A 13393-nucleotide genomic window follows, 5' to 3' on the forward strand; every position below is an offset into this window, starting at 1 on the left:
ACATTATGGTAAATTCAGTGAAAGGTTGTTTGGTAGAAATCACGTTGGCGTCGTGCGAGTGGCACTTTTTTTTATTAAAACGACAGCAAGGTTTCTAGTAGTTGCATTTCTTATGTCAATCGCCAGATGGCGCCATTGAGCAGTAATCTAATGACAATAGTACATACATACATTCATAATACGGATAAACGTTTAATTCTAATCTAACGTCTTTGTAAAAGTATGAGCCAAACGAATACCACTATATTGATTGGCCCCTTAAAAGACAAGTTGGCAATAGATAGGAAAGGCATAAATATTCATATTGACATACTTTGCATATGGTTGAAAAAATAAACATGCAAACTGTGTACTAATCACTATATCTAAAAACATAAATAAACACGCAAAACCTTAACATATCTCTTAAAAGCAAGGTAAAAAAAGAAACGATTACCATAGATTTTCACGGATACTAATTCATAAAAGTGATTACAATATACTAAGTACTAGGATACAATCTCTTCAACAAACAATAGATACTGTAAAAAACACAATCAATGTAACACAACTACAGCTCTGTGATTTAAAACAATAAGACAATAATAAAACAGGTGATCATAGCTACTTTCATTGTGATTGGATGCATTCATCTTTTTAGATGGGGATGTAAAGCCGGCAGCTCCATGATTGGATAAGCTTCGGGTATAAAACCTCTGCAGGTAAAAGAACCCAACACACTTATAGGGGTGACCTAGCGTGCTTGGTAGAAAAAGCAAGCCATAGCAAATCTTCATTAAACTAATACTAGCTACTTGAAAATCCATCATGCTTGATCTCAGTTGAAGATGGCTGCTTTACCTCATTTACTACCTTGGAACTACTATATATATATTTGAAGAGCAGAGTATGTACAGTCTTCAGATCTGTTTGTATCATTTGTTTTCTACCCAGTATCCAAAATGCAAGATGGGAGTACATGCATAAAGCTGTATCACCACTTTGGAAAAGTATGTGGAGAGGGAGAGAAATATTCTGCAGTTGTTGGCAAATCCAATGGCTTTAAGGTAGCAGAACACAGTTTTCGGCCTATGGGGATTTCTATAGTTAAGGGCCACAAAGGGCTTCGACGCGGTAAAAATGATAGTGCGGTGCACTTGAGAAATACAAAAAATGAATATGTTTGAGTTTAGGGTACAACCTACAAATAACTCAAAAACTAAAAAATTCTGTTGGCGTATTGGCTCCTCATGCCCACTTTGAAACAGCGCTCTGCAAGAGGTCACTGAACTGCAGCCGACTCACCCTGAGAGGCGGTTGCATAAGAAGGCGCATTTACAAACAAAGCAAAAAAAGTCCACCATCCAAATCCTACAGTCTAAAAGCCGACATATTTCTACACCACACAGCACAGTTTACACATGGATGCCTCTCACATGCGACTTTCTGCCTAGTCTTCAAGAGTTTGGGCTGCACTACATTTTGTACCCGTGTCATAGCCCCCGGGGGGCACAGAGAAATACTGTGTTCTGCGACCTTAACTTGACTTTGGCATGGTATGTTTTGGACTTTGTTGCCAGCACCTTATCACCAGCGAGAAAAAGGTTGCTAACAAATTTTGGTGTCATTTCTTTCTTTCTTTGTGTGTGTGTGGACAGTATAACTTGAGAACCTGAGGATGGATCTGTATGACATTTACCATGTAGGTAAGTGTCAGCAAAATGAAGGACAAGTCTGCCCCTACCAGCTTTCTATGCTTAGCTACAGCAGAACTCATGTTCTCAAGACATTTTGGATTTTCTTCATCTGCATACTTGGGACAAGTTAAAAGGTCCCATCCATATCTTTTCTCCTATTGTGAGTGTTCATGTGGCGGTTCAGTTCAAAGGTGCGCTTAAAGCCAGCCTGGCAGAGTTCGCACTTGAAGGGCCGTTCCTCCGTGTGGCGAAACAGGTTGTGCTGCGACAGGTTACTCTTCGTTTTGAATGAGATCTGACACATCTCGCACCGAAACGGCTTGTCACTGATCTCCCGCTGTTCAGTAAAAGACGTACCGGCAATTACAACCGATGGGGGCGTGTCGGATGAACCCTGTGCTGCCGTGAAGTTTAGGCTGTGGGAAACGAGATGGCGGTCGAGCTCGTAGCTGCGGCGGAAAGCTGCCGGGCAGATGTGGCACTTGAAGGGCTGCATGCAGTTGTGTACGGAGAGTCGATGCTGCTGTAGAGAGCTCTGGCTGGAAAACAGGACTCCGCATTCGTCACACAGAACAATGGTGCCCTGCATCACATCTGCTTGGACGTCTGCGCTTGCTCCCAGTGTGGTCTGCAAAAGGACATGTTGGTTTCCAACAAAGCGGTCATGTGATGCCAAACTTCTAGAACCCTCACGTGACACCTCTCCTGTTACATCAGGCCGCCGGTTGTCTTCTGACCCCTGGCCTTCAACCTCATCCAAGATGGCAGTGCTGTCTGATGTGCAAGAGAGCTCCAGTGACCCCATTGTGTCCTCCTGTGAGGTCGTTCTGTTGCCATGGTGACCTTGGTTGCTATGGCCATCCTCTACATCAGAGGACAACCTTGCAGAAGGTGACCCACTGCTTGTCTTGAATCGTTTTGTTCTGAGGGAAGCTTGTTGGCTTCCTTCTTCTGAGTTCCGATTCTCTTGCGATCTGAACGTGGACGTGAATGCCCCATCGTTTTCTTGAGAGCAGGATGTGACTTCATTGTCTTCGTTTTCTATCTTCACCACAACGGCAGACCTGACGCCATCCCTGTCTCTTTGAGAGAGCCTGTTGGGATTAAAGGTCAACTCCCTGTTGTCATTAGAACATGGACTCCACTCTGATGTTTCACGTATGACAGCCTGTCTGCTAGGCTCAGGCGAGAAGCTCATAGGAATCCTTGGTGCATTTTTCGTGCCGGATTGACCGGAACTTGGACGGGATTCGCTCTGTGTAGACTGTCGGTTCTCGGATACGTTCAAGGTAGATGATGTGGCTGCTTTTGCTGTGCATTCTTGTAGCATTGTGCTTAACACCGGGTAGCCAAGCTTGCACCTACTGTCGTCTTGCGACCCACTAGAAGGGGACACAGACCCCAAAGGGCTTGACACGCTCGAGCTCTGCCTGTTACCAACGTCGCTACTTGTCGAGTGAACGTTTCTCGCTCCGCTAACCTCGGGCGGTGGGCGCAGGGCTGCAGCCAGAAACGTACTGCAGTTGTTGAGTATGTCCATCACTTGGAGAAAGTTTGCCGCGTTGTTTGTCTCCAGGGCGTTCTCAATGGTGAGGTTGAGCTCGGAGGTGTACACGAAGTCTAACACGACAGCTACACCCTGTGGAGTCAGGCCTGGTAGTGTGATCTTGTCGGTTGTATTGTTGGAGAGGACAGATGCGAAGTAGCCGGAGGAGCCACAGAGTATACACTTGTGAGCCCAGAAGACATAGTCCTGTACCTGAATGATTGGATGAATGAATGAACTTTATTGTACAACAGTTGTACAAGGTAAACAGTATGGCAAGTTCTGGCATCAGTTGGTGCTTATTTCAACAACCATACAATGTTTTTATCTCTTTCCAGTGCCAAATTATTTTTTTTGTGGTAGGAATAACATTTTCTTTATTACAGTAACAAAATATATCAAAAAGTTGAGTGTAAGTCTATTCATGTACGGTACCTGTACATTTCAGTATTTTGGAACTGGACCTAGATAATTTTAGCCCAACCTCGACTAATTCATGCTCCTATCGGCTGGCCCGACAGTTACTAATCCCAACTTAGTCCCCACCAGCAAAAGTTTGCGTAAACACAGGCTAATCTTCGCACTATACTGACTAATGGCACACATCCCTGGTGTGAGTAGTAAGTGGTAATTTGGTACTCTCCAAGCAGAGGTTGGATTTTGGCTTGTTTTTGACATCAACTTACTAGTAGGCTATTTTGTTGGGCTAAATCTATTTTGTCCTAGTTTATTTCGGCCGCCAGGTTTATTAGGTATTGATTGATGCTTCTGTCTGCTTGCTCTAGGTTGCTGTTGGCGGTTGAAAGAAACCTTTGACCAAATATCAAGCCTGACAAAAAACAACTAGTTATAGAATAATTATTGTCAAAAACAAGACAGACCCTAACCTCTGCTTGGAGAGTGGTAATTTGGGATCTTTCTTATAAGCTGTGATTGGCTGATTGAATGATGCGTACCTGGATTGCGATGTCGCAGAGTTGGTGCCCCGCTCGGCGCTGCTGGTTCAGCCGGCGCAGCACGTTCTGGGCGTGGTCGGGGTACAGGTGTTTCTGGTGTGTTGCCATGGTGATCACTGGACATCAGTTTTATTGCACCTGCAAATTATGTAAACACTTTTACTATCAATATTGAGGGTTACCAAGTACTGTACAGGGGAGATGAAGCCTGGGATGTTCTAAACAATATTTGAGCGCAAATACCTACCCTTATTAATAACTGGTGATATCACACACTCTCACACACACACACACACACACAAACACACACACACTTACACACAAATGCAATTTTTGCATGTTTGGAAAATACATGTATGTCGTGTAAAAAGAACATGCCCCTCCCACCATACTCACTGCACTGACTTACCCTGCAACATTTTGGGAAAAGACTTTTGTTTTGCATCCAAGTGAGATTCTTTGATTCCTGAAAACCATCCAGACACGACTCATACCCTGTAGTCTGAGTACTCAGTGCCTGCTATATGCTGTATGCATGTGCGACTGCGACCAACAGAAAATACAGGCCTACAAGGATTTGCCGCCCCCCTCCCCCTTTCATTCAAAACAACAACCAGAACGTCACCAAATATACTCCGATTCCTGACAAACAAGCGTCCTCACTGTGTTAGATGTTCCAGTTCCTCTTCATAGAAGTGACCTCCACTGCAAAGATTATGCAACGGGCAACCTGTAATACAAAATTTCGATATTATAACGAAGCAAGGAAATTTGGACAGATTTACAGAAAGGCTTTCAGGGTCAAAGGTGAAAGGAATATACCAAAACCACTGAGTTGGGGGGAATCTCGAGAGAAAATGTTAGGTGACCACACTAGATACTTCATTTAAGACAAAGTGCTAGGAGTAGAGAAAATCTTAATCTATCGTTGTAAAACGGTTAATATCAATATCGTGTGATGCACAGAAGAAAATACTGGTCACAAGAAGGCAAATGGGCTATACCAATCGTTGAAGGGGGGTAAACATTCATTTATTTACCAACCTGATGACACTATTAAGGATGTTGTTCACTTATAAGTTTACCACGAAACAATTTGAAACGGTTGCAAGCGGCAATTTTCGCCATTTTTGCTCAATTTTTATCGTAACGTTATGATTATATGAACTGTATTGTTTAATCCATTTTCATGATAAGTTTGGCATATAGTCTGCGGTATATTAGGACTGAGCACGGAGGCAATATTAGGAAATTAAGGCCATTGATTAAAGCTGATTGAAAAATTACAGATTCCATAAAAACTTAATCACATTGATTAGTGTGCATGCTAAATTGTCACGAAAGCATGGCAACCTAGATTAGCGTCATGGTAAGCATCTATACATAAACTAGAGTTCCACAAGCTCTAGCTTTATATCCTAGTCTGTATGACGCAAACTCCGGGTACCCGGTTACGGGCGGCTGCATGACTTAAAAAGCGCGATTAAAATCAGGCTATCAATTTATAACCTTTCCAGACTGATTTCACCTGAATAAGGTCTTCATGTACAACCTACGTATCCCAAATTGTTCGAAGTATGACATTTTATCATAACAAAGAATATTGAAGTATTTCTTCAGCAATTGTAAATGAAACCCGGCCACAGTATTCATGTTATATATATGCCTGATAATGTTCAAGAATGAAAGTCTTAGACTAGTAATACACCACTAATGGATTATTTTCTGCTTGATTATGCAAATTAGGTCTTCATTTGTATAATCTATATTTGTCGATGTTTCTCTCTTTCTCAATTATATTGTTTTGTTCAATGCTCTTTTGTTTCAACGTAACTGTTAACTCTATTACAACAAGTCGTAGAAAACTCTGTTACAACTTGTAAAAGAAATATATTATGACCATAGTGGATACTCCTACCTGTTCTATTCTTGCAGTTCATCCAGTGATATCAAGTCAGTATGTACTATGTTAAGGTCCAGAATTACCAATATGTATATTCAAACTTTCTGTCACAATTTGAGTATTGATACTGGCAAGCTAAGGTTTTATAAGACATGCAAAACAACTTATTCCATGGAAAAATATTTAGAATTAGATAACTTCAATTTACGCTCTGCAATTAGCAAAATTAGAATTGGTGCCTATCCCCTTAAACTTGAAAAAGGGCGGTACAAGCCTGAACTTACCTGTGTGCAAAAGAATTTGTATATAATATACTGCATGTCAAACAAGGTGGAAGACGAAACACATTTTATGTCAAGTTGCCCACTCTACGACCACGAAAGAAATGAGCTCTTTAAAGAGGCCACCACATTTCATCCTAATTTCTCCACGTTTTCAGACGAAAAGAAAACTACTCTCCTCTTAACATCACAAAAACCACATATCAACGTTACAGAAAAAGTGGGATCATTCGTCTTCCACTGTCTCGGGAAAAGAAGTCGAACCCAATAGGTTAGAACCTAGTGGCAATAGTTAAGAATAGAGTAGTCATATGTTATACTGTTCATTATTGTCTGTCTGTCCACACCGTGTTACATGTACATGTACTTGCAATTAGCCTACGGGCAGGAATTTGCAATAAACTTTCATTGTTTCGTGTGTAAACATTTAACATCTGAACAAACGGCAACGAAAACATAACCTTCTTGGCCGGCAAATGTAAAAGAAATATACAAAATGTAACAGGATGCGTTTGCATGAAGACTTTAGCTACAAATGTAGGGCGCCGGCATTTTTGCGTTTACCGTTTGGAGATTGAAGTTAAGACTTTAGGCTACTAATTCAACTGTGTGATCATACGTTAGCAATAGCTTATTCCAGTGAGATCATTTGGTAATATGGTTTAATATACGCACACAACCCAATTCTAATACATAACGTCAACGTTCAGTATCGTTGTCATGCAAGAGTTATTGTTATTAAATTGGTACAAAGAACGTTAATACACAGTGATGTACAGAACTGATTTGATAAACTGCATTCACGTCACAATGAAATTATATTTTCTGTGATCTATTTCCTTTACTGAGAGATCCCTGAAAACACGTTCAAAGAAGAATTATCGCCTAAATTGTTTGCTGCAACATTTGATTACCAAAGCGGATCAAATTTAGAATAACCTTTCGGAACATCAGTCAGTGACGTATTATTAATTATGGAACTATATTGATCGCCGCAAACTAACAACATAAGATAAACATATGGTCCTTTGATATGATCACGTTTCTAATAAGCTTTCAGAACTACATACGCATGTGTACTCTGCCTGTGGGCTGTGGAGAGAGGAAGCGGCGACAGCTTGTGCACCAGGGCCAATGAAGTATGGTATATGACCTGATTTAAAAACTAACGCACGCACTTTTAAGCAAATTCTAGTGTTCCCAAAGACGAAACATCAAAAGGAAGCAGATGTGGCATGGTGTATCATATCACTTGCCAAAGTCAGAATTGTTGAACAGAGGTCCTTGTAGCCTGGTCACCAGTCTCTATAGCTACGGGTCGAATAGAAGTATTTTCCTGGGCCCAGTCTGCTATATTGACACGTTTCTGTTAGTGTCATAAAATAGCGATAATCGGTTCTATTCAGTGAACGAAGTTGACGGAATCTACGGAGGAGAGCTGACCAAAGACTAACAGCAACGATGAGATATTTGAACGTTGAAAACGTAAACAACAGAGACGGGGGCGACATAGGTTATCTGGTACCCGCTGCTGTGGTAGTCGGTTTCATTTTGTGAACAAGGTTGATGGAGATAAGAGAGGAGAGCAGACCAAAGACTGGCAGCAACGATGATACATTTAAACGCTGATGAATCGTCCCCATTACTTTACAGCTAACAATATGTCTTAGAGCTGGTTATTCATAAACGCATGGATAGCCCATTAGGACCTTCGTCATCAGAGAAAAAAGCAGACCAAAGACTGGAAGCAATGATGATACATTTGAACGATGAGACGGTCCCTTAAAACATCGTCATTCAGATTTCGTTAGCAGCCAATCACGAACAGCTTACCATGTGTCTTAGAGAAATTAGGACCTTCGTCATCAGAAAGTAGAGCCGACGAAAGACTGGCAGCAATGTTTAGACATTTGAACGATGAGACGGTCCCTTATAAAACATCGCCATTCAGATTTGTTTCGTAGCCAATCACGAACAGCTTACTTTTCGTCTTAGAGCTGGTTGTTCGTAGACGTATAAATAGTGCATTAGGACCTTCGTCACCCGAAAACAGAAGACTGGCAGCAACGATGATGGTGGACCAAGCTTGGCGTGCGGCCGCGGCAACGATTCTTCTTACTCAGCTGGTTCTACAAGGATCGGGAGCTATCGTCATGACTGGGGTAGGTTTGCGCTGTTTCATACACCACTCCCCAACTTCATCAATCATTCTCTTCGTCCCTAGAGTAATATTCAAAGCATAAATCCTAGTCTTTCACGGGATAAATTGTATTCCGCTACCTTTCTTACTCATACAATAATAACATCATCTTCGTTCCCAGTATAATATTCAAGGCAGTAAACCATATTTACTAGACCAATAGTCTTGTTCCAAGTCTTTCTTGTCTCCCGTCACTCTGTTCTTGTTCATGTTGTATCAGGTGTGCGTCTCTTTTCCTTCCGGATCTAGGAAACCTTGTGTCAAAATGGTATCTAAAACATTTAGTCGACAAGCGATGCTTGTTATTGACGATATATCCTAGATGTGCATGTCATATATATATACAAGCGTAACAGCCTTGAATAGATCACGAATATCATTTCTTAAATTATGTATATTCTCGGATCGAAACGCCCCAATATGTTACACATAGAGAAGATTTGTAACATACAACACATACAATACCGTCAATCAGTCTGTTGTTAGACCAAAAAATGTAATAAAATGATCTACTGAACAAGCAAGCAATCATATATGACACGTTTGAAATTTTCCTGGTCGTGGATTTGGTAAAGTGGTTCATTCACCATACAGTTGTTTACAATATGTTTGCCAACTTTCAATGGTACGGTTATCAGTAATTTCTCGTCAGGGTCTGTGTTTGCCCGATATTGAAATCTAGATGAAATATACTGAAATGGCCATTCAGTCTATGACATTTATTCATCAAAAATTCCCTACATTCCTTGTTCATTAGAAATTCTCAAAATTCTTTGTTATTTACAAATTCCTTGTGCCACATATTCATCTATTAGATGGGTTGGGTATACTCCAAGGCAATATGTCTTCACATGTGCCAACACGTTGATCCCATTGAACAGGATGCTTAAGTTAAGAAGTTATTGACTGTAAGGAGCCATTGACGTCTATCTGAACACCTCTTAAACATAATGGACGTCAACAAAGTGCTGTTAATGCGAAGCCCATTGCGGCTGGAGTGGTCTTGTGTGAAGAAGCGTTAATGACTACAATCACTAACGTCCTACGCAAGGTCATTATTGATGAACATAATTTCACGTTGCTCAAGAAGACGTGGGATTTTATAATCACCACTTTGATTGCAATTTACGACAATTTATGGCAATTTACGTCCAATTCATATTCCAACACGTCATCGTTTCAATCCTCTATCTACATGATATTGTGACGCTTGGTTGAAATCACATTTACATCAATGTTTTTGCGTACGAGTACGGCGACGTAATTCTATTATTGTTCAAAAAAGGGCCTGCCTACCCCGAGGCATTACCTACAAACTTAGTAATACGATCTATTCATCTTTCCTTAATGTCATCTCCTACTCTGGTCAGAGTAATTCGAATACATTAAGACGCTTTGAAAATCTATAATGAAGCTCATGATTGAATCTATACCAAGTTATCTGAGAATTAACAGACGTTTAAGATGACGTCCGGCGGCATCCTTATTCGGTGATCTAAGGAAACTGTTTTCATTCATATTTATAGAATATAGAACGCAGGACTCTTACTTATGTACTGTATAGAAATGAATAAAAACTTCCAACAAGACATTCTTTTCTGGAAAATTGTAATGCATTTTGTAAACTTTGCTTTCGTTAATTCGAATACTCAACAAACTTTCAAGTAACGCCTTGGCCCTCTTAGAAAAATGACGCACTCACTTCAGTACCACGGGAAAGCAAGGGATTTTTTTTAGCCAGCGGTCACTACGGAGGCTGATACTCGTTGTTAGCAAGGGATTTGTTTTGAGCCAGCTGTCACTACGGAGGCTGGTACTCAGGCTATTTCAGTACTGGGTCAATGCAAATGACTTTATACACGTTAAGATGTACTAGTATATCTATCAAGCCTCTTTATGATTTTATCATTTCTCACACCTATACAGGTGTGCCAAAATGATGTGGAGTGCATGGCAGGGCGAGGTGAAGGGTCATGCTGCGCTTCCTTCGTCAAATCCGGGATACTTTCAGGGATTCCTATCTGCAAACCGCCTGCAGGGGAAGGAGATGACTGTCACCTCATCCTTGAGGCGTTAGTTCTCCTTTTTCTGTTTGATATGCACTTGAACATATTAAAAACTATACATGTAGATGGGGTAAGAAGCAGGGTAAGACTTTTTACGCCGAAGTGCGGTAATACGTTTTAGCTCCGTCTACATACTATGTTGTTGACATGCCGAGTGCTTTATTTATGTTTCCTTACACAAAATAAACAACTAGATAAGATCTCTTACGTTTCAATAGACTTCAGAGCTGGTAGAAACAGTAAATTATCAAATTTGAAATTGTCTGACAGCTGGCTGAATTGAGGAGACTATTAATTCACAGGGAGGAATTGCTTTTGTGTTAGTCTCTTTAACGGTCTGTGTTTTCGCAGTTATATGTTTTTTATATACTAGATACGTTCACCGTAGAGTGACAGGAAGTGACACATGTTATGTTGATCAAAACCTTATTTACATAATAAACGAACCACATTCAAACACAACGATAAGTATTGCTATCGAAACGATCTACGATAAGTATTGCTATCGAAATATTTCACATATGAGAGTATGAAATATTTGAAAGGCCTGTATCAAAGTTGAATTACTAGTACAATTACCAGCAACACAAGTATTTGGACTTACCCAACTTATCGACTGATCAACCCAAGTCTTTATCAAGTGTCTCTACAATCCATTGTGATCTCTGTTATGTGACGTTATTGTATTTTCATTGGAATTGCAACAGTGCAATACACGTGGGACACAGGCAGCTATTGCTGGTGTCGTAACCTACACACATAGACGTTTTTTTACACTTGGCTGGAGTGGGAAAAGTCGACCTTATTGTGTCGGAGATTGCAGTTATCTTTAATACAGAAGACTTCTACCAACACAGATGGACTTTCAAGTGAAGTTGTTTGTGTTTTGTTTCCACAGCTTTGTCCCGTACCCGCACGACAGCCCGCGGTACTACTGGCAGTGTCCCTGCGGGCCGGGTTTGACCTGTCTGCCCGTCAAACGCGGGGACGTCATCGGCAAATGCTGGAGGCCAAGACGTGGCTGACTTTAGCAACTTCTAATATCATTCGTAATGTAACAGGATCCAACTTTTGATTTTCCGACATAACCAAATTTTCGACTAAACAGTACCATTGCTATTGTCCAAAAATGAGCAATCCACTGCTTTCACAAGATTACTTTATCAAGATTATTACAGTTTAACCTTGTCACATAATGAATAATTCTACAAACACAGATGGAATTTCAAGCCAAGATTTATCGTAGGTTTGAGACATTAGTAGTGCCATGTCTTCGATTAGCCATTACCCCAAACGCTGACATGAAAAATCCGTAGCTACAAATATGTGTCAAAGTGTGGGCAGCACTCAGCTTACAACATGGCGTAGGCATCGTAAGTGGACGATGGATGATCTTTTACGACCTCTCTGACGTGCGTAATGTTTCAACACAATCTGTCCATATTCAACAGGACTGGTTGATTCTCGTTATTATCTGACCTTTACATTGTAACACACCAAGGCTAACATAAGACCTTTTGACGTAATGTTTTAACGGGTTCTGCCCCTTTTGTTCAGGTTCAGTTGATCTTTGTCACTATCTAACCTTAATATTGTAACGTGCACCAAGGCTAACATTATTATTATTATTATTAAACGTATAATGACGTGTGGGCATAGACGATCGCAGTTATATCTCACGACTTTTTGACGTACGCAATGTTTTAACAGGTTTTGTCTGGGCTAGTTTGATCTTCGTCATTATCTGACCTTATCATTGTAAAATGCATCAACGCTAACATCATTAGGTTCAGGACATACTGTGACATATTGCTATCAAGATGGTGCTTTGAATAAACTAAGATCTCTTGTTGACCCGCATTAGGTTTTATCAGATTCTGCCCATTCATATCAGGACTATTTGATCTTCGTCATTATCTGGCATAACCATGGTAAAATTCACCAATACCAACATCATTATCTCATCATATAGTCTTGACATTGCGCTATCACCAAGAGGTCGAAAATGGACGATGTATGATCTTTTATGACCTTATTGACGTAGACAATGCATTAGCAGATTCCATCCATTTTTATCGGAACTGGGTGATCTTAAGCTTCGTCATTATCTGACCTAACCTTTGTAAAATTCATCAATACCAACATTATTATCTCTGAGTCATCACATAGTGTGGGCATTGCACTTTTACAAAGACGTCGAAAATGGACGATGTATGATCCTTTATGACCTCATTGACGTAGACGATACATTAGCAGATTCTTAAGGTTCATCATTATCTCATCATATAGTGTGGGCATTGCGCTATCACTAAGGTGTTGAAAATGGACGATCTTTCATGACCTCATGGACGTGGGAAATGCATTAGCAGATTCTATCCATCTTTGTCAAGACTAGTAGAGCTTCGTGATTATGTGGCATTGTAAAATACATTAACCTTGCCCTGCTTTCATAACTCGCTTGGTTCAAGAGCTAACGCTGATCGGTATGCTTATCGCAATGTTTATGTTATATTTTCAGATATAACGTCAGCCATCATGATTATGATAGTGGTTCGAAAAGTTATCCCAACACATGTAGTGTTCTTGTATTCTGTGCAACATCCCCATTAACTTGATATGGGGCGTATCATCATCCTTCAAGCCAAGCGACATTTTTCGCACATCATTTAGATAGCCAGGGCTGTGTGACAGCCTGCATGAACTATGGAAAGTCATCTATATAGAATAAAGTTAAATCCTGAATAATGAAATTGTCTGGCAAAGGC

General features: G+C 40.5%; 2 protein-coding genes across 2 annotated transcripts; one reads left to right on the top strand and one right to left on the bottom strand.

Annotated features, from left to right (window-relative positions):
• Positions 1-44: 44 nt before the first annotated feature.
• On the bottom strand, positions 45-4988 carry LOC136425254 (zinc finger and BTB domain-containing protein 44-like). Its single transcript, XM_066414070.1, has 3 exons — positions 4842-4988; positions 4179-4316; positions 45-3435 (listed from the first exon to the last, which is right to left on the bottom strand). Exons 2-3 carry the CDS (start codon positions 4284-4286, stop codon positions 1804-1806), a joined length of 1740 nt encoding a protein of 579 aa, XP_066270167.1. The 5' UTR covers positions 4287-4316; positions 4842-4988; the 3' UTR covers positions 45-1803.
• A 3207-nt stretch (positions 4989-8195) lies between these two features.
• LOC136425109 (prokineticin Bm8-f-like) lies at positions 8196-13378 on the top strand. Its single transcript, XM_066413900.1, has 3 exons — positions 8196-8524; positions 10489-10634; positions 11527-13378. The coding sequence occupies exons 1-3, from the start codon at positions 8432-8434 to the stop codon at positions 11651-11653; spliced, it is 366 nt and encodes a 121-aa protein (XP_066269997.1). The 5' UTR covers positions 8196-8431; the 3' UTR covers positions 11654-13378.
• The last annotated feature ends 15 nt before the right edge of the window (positions 13379-13393 follow it).

The sequence above is a fragment of the Branchiostoma lanceolatum genome, chromosome 19, assembly GCF_035083965.1.
Source record: "Branchiostoma lanceolatum isolate klBraLanc5 chromosome 19, klBraLanc5.hap2, whole genome shotgun sequence".
Lineage (NCBI taxonomy): Eukaryota > Metazoa > Chordata > Leptocardii > Amphioxiformes > Branchiostomatidae > Branchiostoma > Branchiostoma lanceolatum.

What these genes read in the sequence shown, in the direction of transcription:
- LOC136425254 (XM_066414070.1), bottom strand. Translation starts at nt 4,286, where the DNA reads ATGGCAACACACCAGAAACACCTGTACCCCGACCACGCCCAGAACGTG. An exon ending in TCTGCGACATCGCAATCCAG is followed by an intron (nt 3,436 to 4,178) that starts GTACGCATCATT and finishes CCAATCATTCAG; the next exon opens with GTACAGGACTATGTCTTCTG.
- LOC136425109 (XM_066413900.1), top strand. Translation starts at nt 8,432, where the DNA reads ATGATGGTGGACCAAGCTTGGCGTGCGGCCGCGGCAACGATTCTTCTT. An exon ending in GAGCTATCGTCATGACTGGG is followed by an intron (nt 8,525 to 10,488) that starts GTAGGTTTGCGC and finishes ACACCTATACAG; the next exon opens with GTGTGCCAAAATGATGTGGA. An exon ending in TGTCACCTCATCCTTGAGGC is followed by an intron (nt 10,635 to 11,526) that starts GTTAGTTCTCCT and finishes TTGTTTCCACAG; the next exon opens with CTTTGTCCCGTACCCGCACG.